This window comes from Chanos chanos, chromosome 5 (assembly GCF_902362185.1).
Source record: "Chanos chanos chromosome 5, fChaCha1.1, whole genome shotgun sequence".
Taxonomy (NCBI): Eukaryota; Metazoa; Chordata; class Actinopteri; order Gonorynchiformes; family Chanidae; genus Chanos; species Chanos chanos.
In genome coordinates this window covers 41,153,960-41,174,185 of record NC_044499.1, presented here as the reverse complement: position 1 = coordinate 41,174,185, position 20,226 = coordinate 41,153,960, and the positions used below count along the sequence as shown (strand labels likewise).

The 20,226-nt window shown below is 39.6% G+C and overlaps 2 protein-coding genes across 2 annotated transcripts; both read left to right on the top strand.

Annotated features, from left to right (window-relative positions):
• Positions 1–86: 86 nt before the first annotated feature.
• Positions 87–4,641, top strand: tut1 (terminal uridylyl transferase 1, U6 snRNA-specific). Its single transcript, XM_030775728.1, has 11 exons — positions 87–162; positions 425–615; positions 875–1,081; positions 1,287–1,401; positions 1,640–1,767; positions 1,903–2,129; positions 2,414–2,523; positions 2,907–3,029; positions 3,234–3,326; positions 3,455–4,029; positions 4,093–4,641. Exons 1-11 carry the CDS (start codon positions 87–89, stop codon positions 4,639–4,641), a joined length of 2,394 nt encoding a protein of 797 aa, XP_030631588.1.
• A 9,471-nt stretch (positions 4,642–14,112) lies between these two features.
• Positions 14,113–18,986, top strand: pyyb (peptide YYb). The gene is made up of 3 exons (XM_030775031.1): positions 14,113–14,300; positions 15,585–15,662; positions 18,905–18,986. The coding sequence occupies exons 1-3, from the start codon at positions 14,113–14,115 to the stop codon at positions 18,984–18,986; spliced, it is 348 nt and encodes a 115-aa protein (XP_030630891.1).
• Positions 18,987–20,226: the final 1,240 nt, after the last annotated feature.

Genomic DNA, 20,226 nt, shown 5'->3' with positions numbered 1-20,226 from the left:
ACTAAGGGTTATGGAGGGAGATTTGACTTACATATAGGCTTTTTCTGTGCATTAATTTACGTTTGTTGTTCTTGTAGTCCGCTCGAATGGAACTCGACAAAGATATTCAAACAACTCCGAAGGGGTTTCATTGCAATTTATGTGATGTCAACATACCCAACAGTAAGTTTCTGTTTCTCAAACACACATGCGTGCACAAATGCTTAGTTTGACCACAGTAGAGGGCCATGCTAGAACGTTAGCCATACGTATGTCTTAAACAAGGCATTGCTTGAGGATAGTTGCTATGTTATAACATTCCTGACGAGACACTTTGTACCACTACACTGTACAATACTCTAGACCATAGTTTGCACAGTTGATCGAGTTTTTCATGTTGCGATGTTAAACTTTGAACGTGGCACGCGATTCTTTTTGTCAATAGAACCGAGTCTGGATAGTCATGTCAAGGGAAAGAAGCACCAGCATCTCAATAGACTACGTGAAAAGCGACATACACAAGCGGAGAACAGTGTCTTTGTCAGCGGGTTTAAATCAGATGTTTCGCCAAGTCAGCTGGAGAGTTATTTCCAGCAGTTTGGAACCGTGTCTGATGTTATCATGGACAAGGAAAAGGTTGGTAAACCTGTCTTGTCCAGTATGAAAAGCAGTGGTTATCTTCTCTGGGTCGGTCGATGTTGATAACAGAACTTTAGTTAGTAATTAATCAGCTTTTAGGTCATAAGGAATTGAAATGATATGCTAAAACAGTTGTGGTCGGCCATCACAATTATTTCTGGCCATAGTACTCTATACAAGCAGAACTAGGTGAAGTGGGTTTATGAAGCATTATGTAATGACCGTATTATCACATCGGCGGTGCTGTCTCCTGCAGGGAGTGTATGCCATCGTGGAGTTCAGCGAGGCTGAAAGCGCGCAGGTGGCATTGGGTCAACAGATGCATCAGCTCGATGGAGTCAAACTGCGCGTAAAACCTAGAGAAAGGAAGGAGTTCAAACTAGCACCCAAGAGAAAACAGGACTCCAAAAACCCTCAGATTAGCCTGGAGAAACTGAGTTATGAGATCTGCCAAGCTTCATCCGTAAGACAATTAATTGAAACAAACATACATGCACTAAGAACCTGTAAAACAGACCTGAAGACAGAACATATTTATGAGAATATTAACACATTCATACAGCGTTTTTACTTTTGTTTGTTTGTTTGTTTGTTTTCCTCTGATGTGAAATTTAGCTCTGATTTAATTGAGTAGGATTGATCATTGAATGGGTCTACGTCTAAAACAGGTGAATGAGCAGATGCAGCAAGTGGTGGAGAATTTCCAGCTAAATGAGAACGAAAGGAAAGTGAGAGAACTTTTGGTTCAGTTGCTACAAGAAGTATTCACTGAATTTTTACCAGGTATGACATTATTTTTTAATCACTGCATTTTCCAACTAGTTCAATTAATGTTTAATTGAATAATAATGATTTGATGTTCTATAAACTAGTGTGATAAGGAGTGTGCCTATATTAATTCGTTTTTTTTTTTGTTTTTTTTTTGATAGCACATGATACACAGTGAACCATCATCATCACAGCATTCGACATGTGTTATAGAATACTGTTTCTCTTATTGTATGTCTATATTTAATTCCAGACTGTTGCATCCTGGCATTTGGATCCTCTGTTAACACATTTGGGGTCCATTCTTGTGATCTGGATCTGTTCCTGGATTTGGAAAACACTAAAGTTTTCCAGGCCCAAGCAAAGACCTCCTCTGAACAAGTGCGTATGTAAAAGAAAAAAAAGCATCTTTTGAAAAAGTTTTGAAGAGGTTCAGGCCAGCACATAAACTAAGTTTACAAGGGATGATGGTGGTATTTTGAGATACACACTCTCTCTCTCTCTCTCTGATTGTAGACAGGGGAGTGTGTGTCAGAGGACGGTCGTTCTGAAGACTCTATCCTGTCTGACGTCGACCTGGCCACCGCCACTCCGGCCGAGCTCCTAGACCTGGTGGGGGCTATTCTCAGGAAGTGTGTTCCTGGGGTTCACAAGGTCCAGACTCTGCCCTCTGCCAGACTGCCTGTGGTCAAGTTTAGCCACCGAGAGCTCGGCCTGCAGGGTGACATCACCATCAACAACAGGTAGATGCAAAGACTCAATTGCAGGTGACAATATCCTCTTAATTAATCGTGGTCTGGATTTTGTACACTGGGCTCCATGTCGTGTTTGTTTTCATTTTGTCCCTTTCACACCATGCAAATAATTGTGATTTTTTTTTTTTTCCTCATCTGCAGCCTATGTGTTTGAATGAACTTATCTGAAGCACATTTCTTACAGTCCATACATCCAGCCTTTTACATGCCTCTCTCCTCTTTCTCCCCCTCTTCCTCTCCGTCCCACTGGCTTTCCCTCTCTGTGCCTTCAGACTGGCGGTGAGAAATACCCGGTTCTTGCAGCTCTGCTCCGGCCTGGACTCTAGACTGCGACCTCTGGTTTACACCATTCGATACTGGGCCAAGCAGAAACAGTTAGCTGGTATATTCTTTATTTATAGTTACATTACAAATACACTGTTACACTGAATTGTATTAAAGTCTTTATGTCCTTTTCTCATTTGACTGATTTTAATATTTCATATGACTTTGTTGTGTAAAGATCTTTCGTTATGTGCATAGGACTTTTTGATCTTAACCAAAATATTACTACTACTACTACTACTACTAATAATTTAATTTAATGTAATTTAATGTAAAAGTATAGCTAGATAATCTTAGCTCCTTGAACATGTACTCTGTTCCATATTGTTTATATACCATGGAGGGCCTGTGTTTCTCTTTCTTCAGAGTTAGCTGTTCCTAATGTTTCTGTTTGTTTCTTTGATTAACTTTTCCTCTGTGTTCTGCTGCCTTATTGTCTAGGTAACCCATTCGGCGGTGGACCACTGTTGAATAACTACGCGTTGACCCTGCTGGTCATATTCTATCTTCAAAACAGAGATCCTCCTGTCCTTCCATCAGTGGAGCAACTAAAGGACTTGGCATGTATGTTTCACGAACTGCCAGGGAACAGTTTGTACAGTGATATTTTTTTTTAGCCCTGTACTCTTACTTGGAATCTAACTGGGATTATATGTGATTTGAAAACTATGTCCTGTGATTTAGAGTGTTTTTTACTTAGGACATTTTTTGTCTGTACATAATATTACATGTGAACTTATTTTTTTTTCTGTGTGTTTGTGTTAATAGGTGAGGAGGAAGTGTGCGTAATTGAAGGATGGGACTGTACCTTTCCCAGTCAGCCCATCAGTGTACCTCCCAGTAAAAACACAGAGGACCTGTGTATGTACAAACAACCAGTTTATGTAGCCAAATTTTATACAGTATTAATGTTCTGTATTTTAGTGAATGCTCATTGCAGTATTTTGGGAATTTGAGAGTCTCATTTCTCTCTTTCTTTGTGTAATTAGGTACTTTGCTGGCTGGGTTCTTCTCTTTCTACAGTCAGTTTGATTTCTCTGGTTCTGTCATTTCTTTGAGAGAGGGCCGAGCTCTTCCTATCACCGACTTCCTCAGCAAGGAAAAGGAAGCGCTTCAAAATGCAGAGGGGGTCCAGGGAACCGAGGCCAACCCCAAACCTGTAACTGGCCCCAAACTTGGGCCGATGAACATCCTCGACCCTTTTGAGCTCAGTCACAACGTAGCGGGGAACCTGAACGAGCGAACGCAGAAGGCCTTTCAGAGGCAGTGTGGAGAGGTTGAGAAGTACTGTCGCAGTCTGCAGTATCAGCAGAAATCCACCAAGGGCAAGTCCTGGGGCTTAGTGCGTCTGTTTGCTCCGAGAAACGAGGGCGGGGTCCAGTCTCAGGATGGGACAGAGAAGCCTCTGGAAATCAGTATCCCCTTCAGAGCGACGGGGCTGCCCGAGTCCGTGCGGGCTTCACTAGGCTCGGCCGGCGAAGGATTTAGGGGCATCTGGTTCAGGAAGGTGTGCTCAGCTGTGGAGACTGTCTTTGAGAAGGTGCTGCAGTGCACACCCACCCAGGCTTCGGAGTCTGTTTTAGGGGTAGACAAAGAGAGCAGCCGGGGGAATGGAGGTGAAGTGGAGGCCACAGCTGTCGGTCAAAATCTAAACAAAGCAGAGAGACAGACAGAGGAAGTGAACAATAACCAAAAATCTCCCTCATTATCCGGTAATGTTGAGCACAGATCTGAACAGCTAAAAAGACCCCTTTCCACAGAGGAGGGCGTCTCCATAGTCAACTCCTCGCAGTGTAAGAGGCAGAGACTGGACACAGATGCAGAGAACCCACAGTCCGCTCACTGGACCTGGGCACAGAGACACAGGGTCTGGGCTGGCCGACGGAAGGTGAGGAGGGACCTGCTGAAGAAGAGCGATGAGGAGTTGACTCCCGAAGGAGACAGGGTTGACACTGAGAGCAGGGTCACTCAGAACATAGTTGAAAGAGAGACAGACCCGCAGGCCCTGTTGGAGTTCGGGGTCGACGCAGAGGTGGTGGGAGGGAATGAAAGTACCAGGGCAGTGTTCAAATTCAGCAATATCAGTGACCGTCTGGGACTTTTTCAAGACTTCTTCCATTTTTTGGAGTCTTTTCTGCCCAAAATGGCAGAAGAATTGCTGGGGAAGATCGAGTAGAGTGGAGTGTTTCAGAGTCAGGCTGTGATATACTCTTTTGAATCTATTTTTTTAATCTAAATGAAATAAATGTGGAAGTTTTTTTTGCAACCTTTTGGAAGGGATTTACAAGAAAGAAATTTAAGTTGCTTCGTGGAAAGAATTTCTAACAGACAGAAAACAGACGTACAGACAAGCTAACAAGGATGATTAATGATGCAATGGATGGATTATGTCTCTGTTAGTTTTTTTTGTGTACATTAGTTTACAGTAACATTTACATAAGAAAGATATGTTTTTGGTGCAGTTTATGAGGTATTTGTTTTGGATTTTGTCTGTATCCATATTGTTTTGTTCTCTTCTGACTGTGTACCCTTCTGCTGTGAATATGAAAAGAGTTGTTAAAACAGCTTATTAAAAACAGATTCTGTGCAAAAAAAAAAACGGTGTTTTCGAACTGAAATTTAATATGTTCCGTGCGTTTTAGTCACTTTTCTTCGATATGGAGATTTTATGGCTGATCTTTCAAAAGAAGCATAGCTTAGAGGTTTCCAGTCGTCCTGGCCCACAGGACGGGAGAGTAATGGCCATAATTACACACAGAGACATGCTGCTTCATTACTGCAGTGGTAAACTGGGCTCAGGGAGGCCTCACGGCCCAACTTTCAGATTAACCTCGTTCATCTCACCTCATTCCATTCAATCCAGCCTGACAGGCATAGACAAGAGTGAATTAGGAAGGAAAAAGGAGAGAATGGAGGAGTTAATCAGGCAGACAGAAGAAATATTCGCAGGCTTTAGAGCGCTGCCCACTAACCACGTGCGACGTGGACCTTGTCTAGTCGTGTACTCATCGGCATCCTGGGTCGAGGGGGTTTCTCCGTTCAAAACGACATTTATTTGGGGACAAGTCTCGGACCCTCTCCGGTTAGTCAGCGCTGAGTTGTCTTCTCTCCAAGGGAATGATTACTCTCATACCCTCGCTATGACTAACTCGCCGACTGCGTCATGAAAGCTATTACGTCACCCATCCCTTTTGTTATAATCACAAAGCTGAAATTGCATTTGTCTTATATAATAAGATGTTTTAGGAACTTCGTCAGCTGTAATCAGTTCCTCTTTGGTTACAGATGTGAGTTAGAATGCAGCTGAGTTGAGTTTTGGTTACATGCGTTGTTGGCAAATACTGTTCTTATTGTATCTGCTAACTAATTGTACCTGTTGTTACTCATAAAGGCTCTTCTGCATACATTTTAGTGAAGTGGTCACTGATGCTGATCCCTGTGGAGCAAATTTGTCGTTTTTTGTATTGACTCTATCTGGTGTTTTTCATGAGGATTCCTTTGGGAAAGGGAAAGTCATATTCAGTGCCTTTAAAAAGCAGAGCCATTTCACCCAGAGAATAATTGGTGTCAAATGGCTTGTAATGTCGTCAGCTTGACCCAGACACTCCTTTCATCTCTAGGGACTCTGTGTCTTGCTCACTCTTTTCTCTCTTACACACACACACACACACACACACCCAGTGGAAATATTTCTGTAAAGTAAGGAAATATCTGGATTTGTTTTCCTTACGTTAAACAGATTGTGAAGTCTATTGTGAAATCTTTTGAATCTGACATCATTGTAACGAGATTAAAAAGTGGATAGGATTGGAGTCGGTCTGTTAAGATGAGTAAGTCAGTCGACAAACCTTAAATGGCAGAATGCTGATGTGTTTTTTAGTCCTTCATGCTGATCCCAGACAACTTGAATTCATCATGCTACCATAGAAGGCATCTTTTATTTATTTTATTAGTTCTTTTTTTTCTAAACTTGGTTTCATCATGTGCTTTATGCTTAAAATGACATGAACTGGGCATTCAGTGTACACCACTTGATTCAAGTGAGACATTGTATTAGACCTGTTTATCAGAAGAGTTAAAATCTTAGTAACAGTAGATTAAAACTCCAACTGATCTCGGATCAGCCACTCAGAGATCTCTCCTCCCATTAATCATCAAAGCTGTATCAGATGGTCTCATAATTGGTTTAATTACTTGGCTCTAATTAGAAAAAGAGATCTAATTGCCTGTACTTATTTTTTAGCTGTGAGTACTCCTCAGGGGAAATATGTCATTAAGGTTGAATGGCAGCACAAAAGTTTGGAATCCCACATATTGATTAGTATCTCTCCGACCTGAATTGAAAAAAAATGTGCCTTCAATTTAAAAGAAAGAAACATCAACTTTTCACTGTGGTCTTCTTACATTACGACATGTGTTTGAAGTTTGATACATGCTATTGCCAGGACAGTGAAGTTTTAACAATCCCAACAATTATGATGCTTGCTGACAACAGAGGGAGAACATGAAGGTTTGACTTTGATAGTTTCCAGCGATGGGTCCTCAGCCTCCATTTGTCGTGTTGTATTAACATGAGAACATAGTGGTTAAAAGATGGAAAATTGATTACCCTTTTCTTTGAAATGAACATTTTTTTTTGTTCTACAGAAACCTGTGAGAGATGTTGCTCCGTATATAAGTAGATATACTTAACATTTGTGACCTGCGATTGTAAGCCGATAGTCACGACCATTCGTTTGAACTACCATCGAAATAAATGACGGTAAGTCATTGAGTGTTTGGCCACGCAGGGACATAAAAGGCCTCATCTGTTTTATTGAGGTTGTCTCGTTTGTGGACAATACGGGGACTGCTCTGAATTGACATACAGCATATGAGAGGATGTAACAGCCCTGGGGGAATAGTCAGTTTCTCGTCCTCATGTCTTATTCATGGTCATTTGATAGCGATTCTGAGCAAGCAGACGGGCACTATTTTGGAGTGACATTATTACTATCAGCCCCCTTTCCCCTTGTCCCTTTCTTTATCAACCCGTCTCAGCCTTCCTGAAGTTGCATATTTCAGTGTAAACATACCAGTCTACCTCTAAAGCACTCTGTTCACATTAGTGAGCCCCACCCTTCCGTGATAAGGCTGACGATAACCTGTCATTTCCCTTTCAAGGATACCGCTGAGTCGGAAGTGCTCCGAGTCCATCAGGCCTGTGTCTATAAACATGGCAGGGTTTAGCTTTTTAGTGTGCATGCTACCATAACATCTATAAAGACAAACATTGGAAAGATAGTGAACTGTACTACGGTATCTCGATTTATTTGGAAACGGTTTAAACAACTGTGCGATTGCAATTGTGCATTTCGTTTATCATGACATCAGTTTTGTGTAATCATTTTTCTTTGAGTCTCCAAACTGTCTGAACAAAACCGATGCTGCTGAACAAAGGGGAGCTACTGCATGCTGTCTATTTAACTGCTTCCATTTCTATCTTGCCTCTCTGTTCACCTCCTAAACCCTAATTGCCTGAAACTATTTCAGTGTTTCTGTCTCGTCGTCTTTTTCACTGTCACTTCGCATCTTGTCAGTTCTGCCTCTTTGCAACCCGTTTAGTTTTATTTAACTTCTCCCATCTTATTCTCCCTCTTACTAACTGGTCTTTTTTTGTCTCTGCTTTCTCCCAGGCTCCTATCTCAACCTTTTCCACTCAAAGTCCATTTTCGGCTTCATTTTCAAGCATGTAGTCCATAATGTGAATATTCTCATGTTACAAATTAATAACGGCTTGCTCGTGTCTGTCTCTGTCTGATATTGTTGGTTACGTAATGCAATGTCAACCTGGAACTGCCCTGCCATTAGTCCTGAGGCCTGCCAAAATCTTGGCCTATCTCAGCAGTCTCTCTGGAAGTCCTGGGGTAACTCTAAACTCATCTTGGTGTTTTATGCTGTTCTGAGGGAATATCTGCAGTTAGGCAAATATATGTACTGGGTGATTTATTTATTGTAGTCAGGGATAAGTTATATATTTTAGGATTACGTTTAGGATTAGACTTCACTTTGGGTCAATTTGTGCTCATGAATTTCATTCTATAAAATAAGAGTGGATTGCAGAGAATCTTTACTGATATTGATGAAATGACAATTATTTTTAAGCCGCATACTGATCAACTCTTTGTATGGGTATTTTTCATATTGATTATAAAAACACGCACTCTTAGAATAATCCATTTTTATTAAAATATATATTGCTATTCAGTAGGACTAACAGTCAGTGTTGGGGCATGAACTCACAGAGTACACTACAAGAGTCCACTGATCACTTCTCCTGAGCCTTGGCCCACTACACATTTACTTATCAAACACACAATTACACACGTCTGCAAGGTTTGGCACTCAACACTGGAGTAATCGCCCTTTAGGAAGGCATTATCCTCAGATTATATTTGTGGAGCTAGCGTAGCATGAAGCCTAGTGCCACAGTTTGTCCTTTACCCATCTATGGTCGCTTTCTAAATGTATACACATGCTGATAAGGTGAAGTGGAACATCATTATCTACTGTGTGTTGTTTCTCCTCATTGACTTTTATTGCTTAACCGGCTAAGAGTATATTTAGGTGAAACGGGGAGTTGGGCTGTTTGGAACAGGAGGCTACTGAAATCATTTGATTGGAATGGGAAGGCCATTCTTTCTGTGCCTGGGGAAGAATTTCTCATCCCACAGAAGTTCTTAATTTATCATTTTTGCAGTACGTAATTACTGAGAAATTAATGAACATTTTTGAGCCACATGTTTTGGTGAACCCATCCTCAGACAACATGCAACACTGTTCATCAAAAATGGGGCCATTATTGTGGCGCTGAGAGTTTGGACAGTCGAACATTTATATCACAAGAACAGCTAAACTTCAGATACCTCAGACAAGCTTCTTTGTGATGTATAATTAAGATACCTTTTAATTCATCATGTTAATGATTTAAGATGCTGCGGTTGAATGGGAGCAGAGTCTTATTTTATTTTAAGAAATATTTTGATTTTAATCTCAGTGGCTGACAGGGCTGTTTTAGACATCTGGATGCCTTAAATATCATTTGATGCAGAAAGCTGTAACATTTCTGATTAATTCCACAAAAGGAAAGAAAGAAAATATAAATATAAAACAGATGAATTCCATAGTCTTTAAGAAAAACAACAAAACTGAATTTGTACCTCACATTAAACTGTCCTAATGACCATAAAACCTACTAGCATATTAAATTTGGTGTCAAATTGTCAACACTTAAAAAAGGATTTTTGATCAAAACCCAGGATTTTGATCAAACTCCATGTTAATAAAATCAGTAAACTATCTAAAATTAAAATTAAATTAAAATTTTTAAAAAATGTTACATGATGTTAATCTGCACAATGGTTTGCAGAACTGCAACAGGGTACCATAGTGTGATATTATTGTGCTAAACCTGAATCTTAGAATACGTATTGATTGCTCTGGACTGGTGGTGATACAAAAGAAATCGGATGAGTTAATGTTGCAATTTCATCACAGTGTGTTTATTGCAAACTTGACATTGCAAATGTAACATAACTCTTACATTCCAACAATTTCTTAGTAATGCTCCCCTAGCATTATGTTAAGAATTGGGTGTGGACCAGCCATGTCTCCATGAATTGTCTTAACTGCTGCACAATTGAACCTAAACAGAGCTACCAGTCCACAAAGACATTAAAATTTCAGCACTGTTCCATGTCAAGCATCCTCCAACATTAGCTAACTAGTTGTGGTCATAAGCAGAAGCTCCAGATTAATCCATGACTGATGTGAGAGCTTTCTTGAAGAATGACTCATAGTATGTGATTAGTTCAGGCATTAAATGCACTGTTGTTGACCTCTACAAGTGTTTTTGCAGATCACATCACACTGCAATTTAAATGTGATTTTTGTGCATTTATACCTGCTCAACAAGAGCTTGCACCAGCTCCAAGCGGGGGATCATTTAATTCCAGGCATAAACAGAGCCGAGAACTATGCAAAAAAAAAACCTTTTTATCTTTACAACAGTTTGCCCTGAGGGACTCATTAAAAAGGCTTAGCAGCAATTCTGTGTTACCGCATCATCACAAAAAATACATTTTTAAATATTATCTCTATCATGGATAAAATGAAATGTTTTCAGCAGAGAACAAATACATTTTCACTCGCAATGTTGCTTTGAAAAGAACAATCAATTGAAACCATCAATTCAAATTTTAAAGCTGAAAATACCATGAGGAGTACTGAAATCTTTCATAAAAGACAGCTGTAGAGGTAGTTTCTTCTAAAGCCTCACGGCATACGGTAGGTATAAGGTTCTGCTTTAGAGGCAACCTACAAAATACAAATGGCTAAAACTTGTCTCAGAACAACCAGTATTTTTCAAAAAAGATGTTATAAGATGAAAATCCCAGTATGCCCAAGGTAAACTCTTAGCTTAATAACAGGCATTAACATCTGTTAGAGATCTCAACCGACCGGTTTTGTATGTGAAGAACACACTTCAAATCATGGTACAGACTTTGATCTGCACTACATCATGTATGTAACATCTGTGTTTTACTATATTTTAGATTGATTTTTCCTGTTTATTTATTTATTTATTCTTTCAGACTGAGAGCTTGCTGTCTTAAATGAAATATAGATAGAACAAAGTCTCATTTTGATACTCAGTTCAACTAGCAAAATATATCTCATGTTAATTGAAGGTGTCATGCTATTCACAGAACTGCTTTTGAATTGCATCCACTGTGTGTATAAATGTTCTTTACTGCCAAAAGATTTTATTTGTTTGTATTCATTTGTTTATTTGTTTGTGACCATTGTAAAATGTTATGATGATTCAGATTCATAATTAAATTGGCCCACTCTGTAGATGTGACTCACCTGTCTTTATAAACTTGTTATTGGACATATACCAGGGAACTGGTACGAATGATTATATTCTCCTTAGAGAAAATGCCCTTTGATTTCTCCTATCAAACTGCTGTTTCTTAGCTACTTACCACATACTGATGGTGACTGTCAGTGGCCAGTTTAAGCTTGTTTCTGTTTCCTTCTGTGTGTGATTTAATACTATTCAGTTTTCGGAAACAAATGCAATCTTGACCCCTTCCTATGATTTTAGGATCACAGTGACTTATAATGACCGTTTATCTGCAGTGTTTTGATCTGTTACTTGAAAACCACCTCATGTCTTCTAGCATGGTATCACCGTAACCCTGTGAGTCTGTGCTCAGCAGTCAAAATGGAAACTGATTCATTACTGACCTTCTCTGGTCAAATTAAAGTTTAGTAAATTAAGAACCAAGAAAGTAAGGCAGAAAGTACGGAATAAATATATTACTATAATTGCTCTGGTCCTGAGTGTTGGGAATTCAATTTGGTATGGCAAAAATATCTTTCTGCTACAGTAAGTTATGACAGATGAGTTCAGGAAATTGCAGTTGACAGACAGTCCAGAGAGAGAGGAGTGCAGTGGGGATATCAGGTGCCTGTGTATCAGACTAGAAGCTTTTTAAACATTCGCCCTGATGAAGGGGGTTACGCAGCCACTGTGAACAGAACTGGCGCCAATTTGTCACCCTTTTAGAAAGATGAATACGACATGGGGTATGACAAAAACAACATGCCATTTCTTTCTGAAAAATCAAAAAAGACGAGGGTCACAGGGAACAGTATGCACAGGTAACAGTGACCACAAAAACAAAATCTTATTCTCATCCCACTTTGGATTAATTTGATTTTTAATATACTTAACCTTTATTCTGTCACGAGATTCAGATAACTGACTTATTTACAAAGAAGGCCTATTTAATACTGTGCAGTTTATGAATTTCTAAATCGAAATATGTGCATTAAAGCTGTTATTAGATTGTGGTCACACTGTGATTGAGACATAGGCATGTAATACGAACGATTACTTTTTAGTCCATCACTTAAGCAGAATAGGTCTTAGGTATTCACTGATTTGATGCATTAATTACTCCACAATAGAACAGTCTGAATCGATAAGTAATTGAATCCCATTAGAAGAACGTCAATCACATTAAAAGCGTCTCAAGATTAACACCACCGGCCCTTCCTTGAATGATGAACCGATCTCTGGGTTGTCCTATTGATTTCAAAAACGATGTTGTTAAATTAAATTGGTAACATATGCAGAACTTCCTTGTGCCGTTTCTATTTTACCTTTACCTATTATTCCAAAAAGTGAAGGTGAGAGCACGACGGTACGGACATTGAAGTCTGTGGTCCTCACGACAGGCAAAGTCATCCTCGGTCTCTGTAAACTACATACTGGATAAGGACCAAATCTGTGTATTGGATATATTGCAAAATGAGAAGATATGTTGGAAAATTAACAGAGCTAGGTGGTTTATTGCTCTGTGTTTACAGCGTTGCAATGGTGTTCAGCACATCTCTTTTAGAATTAAGCACTGATGCTTAATTTCAAGGCCCCACTGGGCCCCACCTTTTAAAATTACGAATAGATTTTTGCCCATATCACGGGGAAATATGAATTGTGTTAACATAAAATGGCTAAAGGAAGACGAACACCCTGTGTAACAGTTCTAAGAGTGCTTGAAAGAGAGGGCTTTGTGATGAATCATAATTAATTACACCGGTTATTGTGATCTGTTTGTAAAGCCATTTAAGACATCATTTGCGGTTATTAACTTTTTGGAAAAGGAATCGAATAGTCCAAACATCAACTCCAAATCTCGTAAGTTTTTCCAAACCATTAGCAATTAAGGAATTGCGTATTGGGATCTTTTAGCCGGCAGCTTGAGACAAGTATACAACACTGGTTGTAAAACATAAATATGGGTGGAGTTTGGACCTTTCTCATCTCTCATCCTAGCTCGCCCCTGTACTCGGCTCATGTATAAAAGCTCCAGGGCTGAGAGAGAAGAACAGAGACCAACAGTCAACTGAACCTCATCTAAACCCTGCACCTGGAAGCCTGACAAAGAGTAAGTGATCTTTGCATGTGTTTTTCTTAGAGTACGATATCGATTAAATTTCACATTAAGGACGGTGAATTCTAGCAAAATCTTGGAATGAACCATTTTTTCGTCTATACCTGTTAATAAGACTCTAAGTGGGTTGATATCTTAGCCAGTCTCTGATTATGAGCGGTGGCTTAAAAACTTCTGTATCTTGAGTTGGCATCATGAGATTTTTGTATAGAATTTCCAATGGTTTGCCCACTTAAAAACTATTGGAAAGCTGACTATGACCTTGAATAGCTCACGGGCTCGATTTTTAAATGTGGGGAAAGACAGTTAAAATGCACCCTACCGATAATTACATCTCTGTAGTGCAACTGATGCTTAATAAGGACCAGTCGGCACTGAGTATGGTGGACCATATTATGACCAGCATTGAGTTACATTGATGATAAGCGATTATTTGATGATAAGCATTATTGCTTATCAAATCCAAATGAGCGTCAGAAAAGTTTTTAGATACTGTTTATTGGGAAAATAATCTGCATTTCATGATTTCTTCCTCTGAATATATTTCAGTTGTCTTTAAATGCCCAGGTGTTTTCATCATCAGACAGGAAATTATTCGTCAAATAAGTCGTTCACGGAAACATTCTTACTGCCGCTTTTTACAGATGGCCGGTACACTGAGATCCTGGACAGTGCTCTTGGCCCTCGTGCTGTGCCTCATAGTGTGTCTCAGTAGCGTCGCGGATGCCTACCCACCCAAACCGGAGCCTCCCGTGGGAGATGTGGGACCCGAGGAGATGCAGAAATACCATACTGCGCTCCGACACTATATCAACCTCATCACGAGACAGAGGTGAGCAACAAGTGGGGCATCGTTCTGCTACCGCTAAATTTGTCCCTTAAATAGACAAAAGTTAAGCCTATACAATTAAAATATTCTGTATTAAGCTTATGCAAGTACAATATTCTATAAATAAAATATAGGCTATGAATATTATTTATGGTTCTACAGTTTACTGTTTGAAAAGAGGTGACAGTCTCACATGTTTCTTGCTTAGCTACTCATAAAGAACTGAAAATTTTGAGTCATGATAATAGATGATGCTGGGAAGGTTTTGCCCAACAATAAAACTGATGATGTCCTGCAGCCCCTCTGCTACTGTTACACAGGGACAGGATATGATAAGGATCAAAGATATATAAAATCTTAATAGCTCCATAAGGAGAAATCTACTTCCTTAATGGCTCACAGTCTCTTGGTTTCACTCTCTCAATCTCAGTCTCATTAGGTGACCGTTTGCTCTCAGCTCTCCTGCTACCTCAATAACCCCCTTTAGCTAAAACTGGAATTTATAATGCCAGGCTCCAGTCAGGCAATGTTGAGCAAATCAAGAGATAAAATATGCTTCCAGAAATAAAGGAGAGACACGTCCAATTCATACCCAACAAACCCTGGAATGATCTGTGTAAAATAATCTAAACCCATTCTCATCATTTGTAAGTCTAAGCCCAAAACTAAAGTAAAGGATTCTTTGGTGAACTAAGTAGAGCTTAACTGGTTCACTGCCAGTCCTGGGTAAGAACTACAGGTTTTTCACATTATTGTGCTTTGTCAAAGAACTGTATGTGTATGTGCAGAGTACAAATGTATGTGTGTTATATGTCTTTGACCACATGTGTATATTTATATACATGTGAATTTAACACAGATGTCATGAGGATACCTTGTATGTGAGCATCTATGTGGGAGGAGAGGTTGCACTGCTTTGTAACCTGATTCTAACCCCATTATTAGCTCGATGTGCTATTAAATGGGCTGAACTCCGTCAGGATGCCACTAAGCACAAGAGCTACATCCTGATACTTGCTCACTTGGATCAAAACGCCCTCTGAACTTGTATTCTAACCATAATCCCCACAATTAAATGTTAATTTTTTTATTGTATGCTCTCCATTTCAGCTGGAATTTTCAGGCTTTAAAGATGTGGGTGTCCTTGCATCATTATGTGGCAGGGCGATAGAAAACCTTGCATGCTCACTCATTCTCTCTCTCTCTCTCTCTCTCTCACTCTCTCCTCCCTCCTCTCTCTCTGTCCCTCTCTGCCCCTCCCCCTCTTCCTCTCCTTTTCTCTCTTAGGTATGGGAAGAGATCGACTGCAGAAGCTGCTGTAGCTGAGCTGCTGTTTGGAGATGATAATCAGGATGTAAGAGCACGGTGAGTAAGGGAAACATACAGAGGAACAGCTACCTGTGATACAGACAGACTGAAAATAAAGGGGATGGATTTTTATCTAGCTTCCCAGTGACATTTGAATTCTTTTCAGTTGGCCAAATAACTACCACGGACATTTTTCACATCCTGAAGTTTTTGTACCTTAGCTGTTTTTTTTCCCCTCAGCCCAATATTAACAGCTAAAACTACTCACGTTAAGCTTTTTCCACGCCCTTTATTTGACTGTGATGTGAGCACCTGCATTATTGTGATTCCAGGACAAATATAACCTTTCACTGATTTTACGGTAGTGTTTTATCCATATATTTTATGCATAACCAAGAATAGCTTGCCCAGTAAGACTGGTCTGCAGGTAAATCACAAACACTTTCAAATATTCAGATGAGAATGTAACACTCTCTGTCATTTCTTCACAGCGCTGATGACAGTCTGGTATGGTGATCATCTTCCTTTCCCCCTGTCTGTGTGTGGTGCTCTGAGGCTCCTTTCCTCCTCTGTATCCATCCATTCATACGTCTGTGACAAAAAAAGAAGTTTACTGAACAGCAAACCAGCATGAACTCATGTACTACCAGCCCTTATCGATCAGTGGCCCCCATGAGACGTGTGCAAATCTTTTAAATCTCTCTCTGTCTTTTTCTCCCCCCTCCTCTCTTTCTCTCATACTTACTTTATATCCCATGAAAGACAATTGTAAATAATTTATTATTAAGTAATGCAAATGAAATAATAAAGAATGATTTCATGTTGGATACTGATGCATCTGTTTCTTTCCTCTCTTTTTTCTTTTTTATCAGAATAACCTAACAATTCAGTGTAGTCAGATACGTCTGACAGAGAGCCAGATAGAAACGGTGCACTCCGTAGTTCAATGCTGAGTCCAGATACCTTTGATACCTTTGTGGCATCCACAAGCCACTAGATGGCTGTATTCAACAATGCATCACAAATAATGGTCACACTTAGGCTATTTCAAATGAGTATTATTAATGTGTAATTTCCTCGTGATTTTCAGATAACAAAACACCACACCTAAGTGAAGCAAAAGTCAAACTACGATTAGTTACACGAAAACAAGAGAGTAAGCCTCTAAAAGTGTAAAATGTGCTTTTCAGTTAAATGTGTTAAATGACCCTGGACACCACATATCCACGTATACCGAAAACTGAGTTGAACGATATAGATTCCCGGTATGATATCTATTTTTTCTTAAAGCGTCTCAAAGCGAGGTCAGTTGTCGGAGACTGAGAACGTGCGGTGGGGTCCGCAGAGAGGCGTGGAGTGCATTTCCCCTTTTATCGCGTAGCTGTAACCCATTTAATTACATTTCGGCAACAGTACATTCCTCATACTGGATACGCATAACAAGGTGGCCGGAGGAGCATTATCGGTAGGTGGTTTTAAATTATCCAGTGAATGATTATTACTCAAAGTAAGGTTTACCGCTACATTATGCTAAGCAGTCTGTCCGCATGGCATTGTTAAATTATAGCCCAGTAACTGCTTTGGCATCAGGTGCTTTGTCAGCTCTATGTTGCGCTTACATCCATCATATGGAAAATACAAATGGATTAGCACTACAACCAAAGCATTCATAGTTTAGACCGTTGCCTTTCTATCTTCGTTTTCCAAGTTATTTGTCTGTCTTCAATGGAATGTCAAGTATAAATTACCTTTCAAAATTTTGTCAAATATCTGCAAGGTACGCTGTTTAGTTGTTCGCTGCCGTGAAGCGTGAGTTTAGACTTGCTTGACAATTTCACCTTCTGTGTAAAAGAGGTATGTAAGTGTCAGGTTTAAAATAAGCTTTCAGGGAAAATTAGCCACGGTATGCGCCGTGGTGAAACAAAGCTCCTAACAGATGCTCTCAAACAGAGCCTTCTAACCTTGGTATGGTTGTGCTCGCTCTGAGAACATTCAAGAGTTTAAAGCCTTAGGCTAATATATTAAAGGAGAATTATATCGTAGGCTACTTTGTTTTAAGTGTTCCTATGTAAATCAGCAATAATTTCCGCCATCTGGGCTGTTAACCCAAGAATTGCAAAGCTCCATTCTTCCACAGTGGAAAGAAATTATGTTGAGATTAAACTGTCACACGAACTATCAGCTGCTATTGAGGACAGCATAGGCTATAGAATTTCATTTTCAGAATGAGACTTCATGAGTCCCCTGCAAGTTTTTTTTTTGTTTGACAGGCGCCCATGCCTTTCCTAGGTGTTGTAGTGAAATCACTCTCCTTAAGGCAATAGACACGCTGGCATTAATTATCAATCATTTTCTTTAATTGCCAGGAAACACTTCAAATTCATCTGGCACATTTCAGAATTTGCATTGTAGACGCTTATCCTTTTCTCAAGGATTTTGTAATGAGTGTATCATGTAGATTTCCTGTGGTTTAACTACTCATTAATTCTAATGATATATACAGCAGTCAGAGATTCAGTATACTGGGTATCTTAAAGGCCCTGATTCAGCAGACTCTACAGTGTAGAGCTGAGAAAATCAGAAATGTCAAGTAAGCAGGGGTCTACATTAGATCTCCTTTTTAGAGGAATTAGGTTGTGTTCCTTTCCCTCTCACTTCTGAGACTTTAAATTGTGATGTAATTTTGGATTGACTTTGACAGGCAAACCATCTGAAAGCGCCGTATACTTTTTGGGAGATTAAAAACATTCTTTCAAGGAACACTGATGGCATGAGACTTGCTTTACATGAACATACTTTAAGTCATACTTTAAAATATCAGTTATTTGAGCGCTGAGATGTGGATACCACAACGTCACCAGAACAGCTACCCAGAAACCCCCTCACGTATTAGAGTGTAATGGATATACTGATTACTGGTGATGTTGGCCTGAATTGGACAAAGATTACCTAGAATAAAAGTGTCTATAGTCATTTCCCTCTCAGTAACAAACCATACTTGAGTTAATCTCACAATGAGTTGACTTCTACCACAAACTATGCAAGTTTCTCTCTTCCCCCATCTCTCTCTCTGTCTCTGTCTCTGTCTCTGTCTCTCTCTCTCTCTCTCTCTCTCTCTTACACACACACATGCACCTTGATTCATTTCTTGTTGCTTTTTGTCTCCGATCAGACACAGTGGAAAGGCTGTTCTTTTCTAATAGGTTGCTGAGATCTTCAGGGGTATGCCGTAATTAATTCATAAACATAATGTGACCTCCGCTCTCCTCTCTTACTCTCTGTGTGACCGCTTTACCCAGGTTTGCTTGTACAGGTGCTCTCTCCATGGCAACTGGAAATCCCTTTGCCACAGTTTATGAGAGCAGGTTTCCGTTGGCGTAAAAAAAAGCGCAAATCTTCAAACGTTCCACTAAGGCCTTGATTAGCGCTTCTCTTTTCATTCTAACACCTTATTATCTCAGCCAGAGTTAAAGCATCACTGTACGTATATAAACAGATTAAACCAATATGAGACTGATGCAGAGAGGATGTGGCATTGAATGTGAATGGTTTTCCATTGAGTGAAACAAGAATACCTTACATTCACTATTTGCCTGTTCTGGCTGAATTATGAAAAAGCTGCATGTCTTTGTGATTTTGTTTGCACCAGAACTGCAAATGATCAGATTACTGTTGTAACACCTTGAGCTCATGAATATTCATGAGGAGCAATTGAAAATAACTCTGCCGTTGGACAAGCAGCCATGTTCACATCAAAGTTTCCATGTTCCATTAGTTTCATCCTAAAATGCAATTTCATACGTGTTTTTTATTTTAAGGGAGTTGCTATTTTTCCCTTGTGACATTCTATTCTAAATTTGACTTTAACAAAACTTTATCTTTGGGGGAAGGGTGAGATTCCATGGGCTCTGTTTACTGAGTATAAAGATATGACACACTGTAACTCTATTCTGTATGTCTTAACACACATGAAAAGTAATTTTGATTCTCTAACTGCTTGACTTAACTTTTAATATATACATATAATATGTAGAGCTCAAGGGAATTTCACTTCCTCAGAGACGACTGGAAAACAGCACTCCCTTCATAGCAGCCAGTAGACATGTTACCATGTGTCACCTCATCTTGGTTATTTTCATTTTTCAAAATTATGGCAGAATAGAGTATCTAGTTGTCTAGTTATTCTAAGATCCATATTTGTCTCACAAAGCTCTCACTAGAAAGCCATTTTATTCTCTAAGTACATTTACTGAAGGGTTGGTTGTTTTAGAATGTTTAGCGGTTTAGATCATTACATTTCATCCTGGTCACTTGATACAGTCCTTTAAACAGTTGGTTATGCCAATTCTGCCATTCTATTTTTGAACTGATTGAGGCGTAATTGGACTTTAATTATGGCTGTGATTAGCGGACTGCAGCACTTTGGCTGTGTCTTTGTAGCACTATCTCTTCTCTATGCCTCCACGCTCCCTTTCCTCTCTCTCTCTCTCTCTCTAGTCGTTGTGTTAGTGTACTCTGTTTAAAAAAGAAAAAACCTAAAAAAAAAACACACACAGAGATCCCGGGCAGACAGCAATATTTTAACATATTCCCAGCCTGCCTTTCATGATAATCTAAGACC

Excerpts from the sequence above, each read along its gene's own strand:
- tut1 (XM_030775728.1), top strand. The coding sequence starts at position 87 with ATGGAACTCGACAAAGATATTCAAACAACTCCGAAGGGGTTTCATTGC. Across the intron at positions 2,524-2,906 it reads CAAGCAGAAACAGTTAGCTG|GTAACCCATTCGGCGGTGGA; the intron begins GTATATTCTTTA and ends CTTATTGTCTAG. Across the intron at positions 4,030-4,092 it reads TGCAGTGCACACCCACCCAG|GCCACAGCTGTCGGTCAAAA; the intron begins GCTTCGGAGTCT and ends GGTGAAGTGGAG.
- pyyb (XM_030775031.1), top strand. The coding sequence starts at position 14,113 with ATGGCCGGTACACTGAGATCCTGGACAGTGCTCTTGGCCCTCGTGCTG. Across the intron at positions 14,301-15,584 it reads AACCTCATCACGAGACAGAG|GTATGGGAAGAGATCGACTG; the intron begins GTGAGCAACAAG and ends TTTCTCTCTTAG. Across the intron at positions 15,663-18,904 it reads AATCAGGATGTAAGAGCACG|GTTTGCTTGTACAGGTGCTC; the intron begins GTGAGTAAGGGA and ends CGCTTTACCCAG.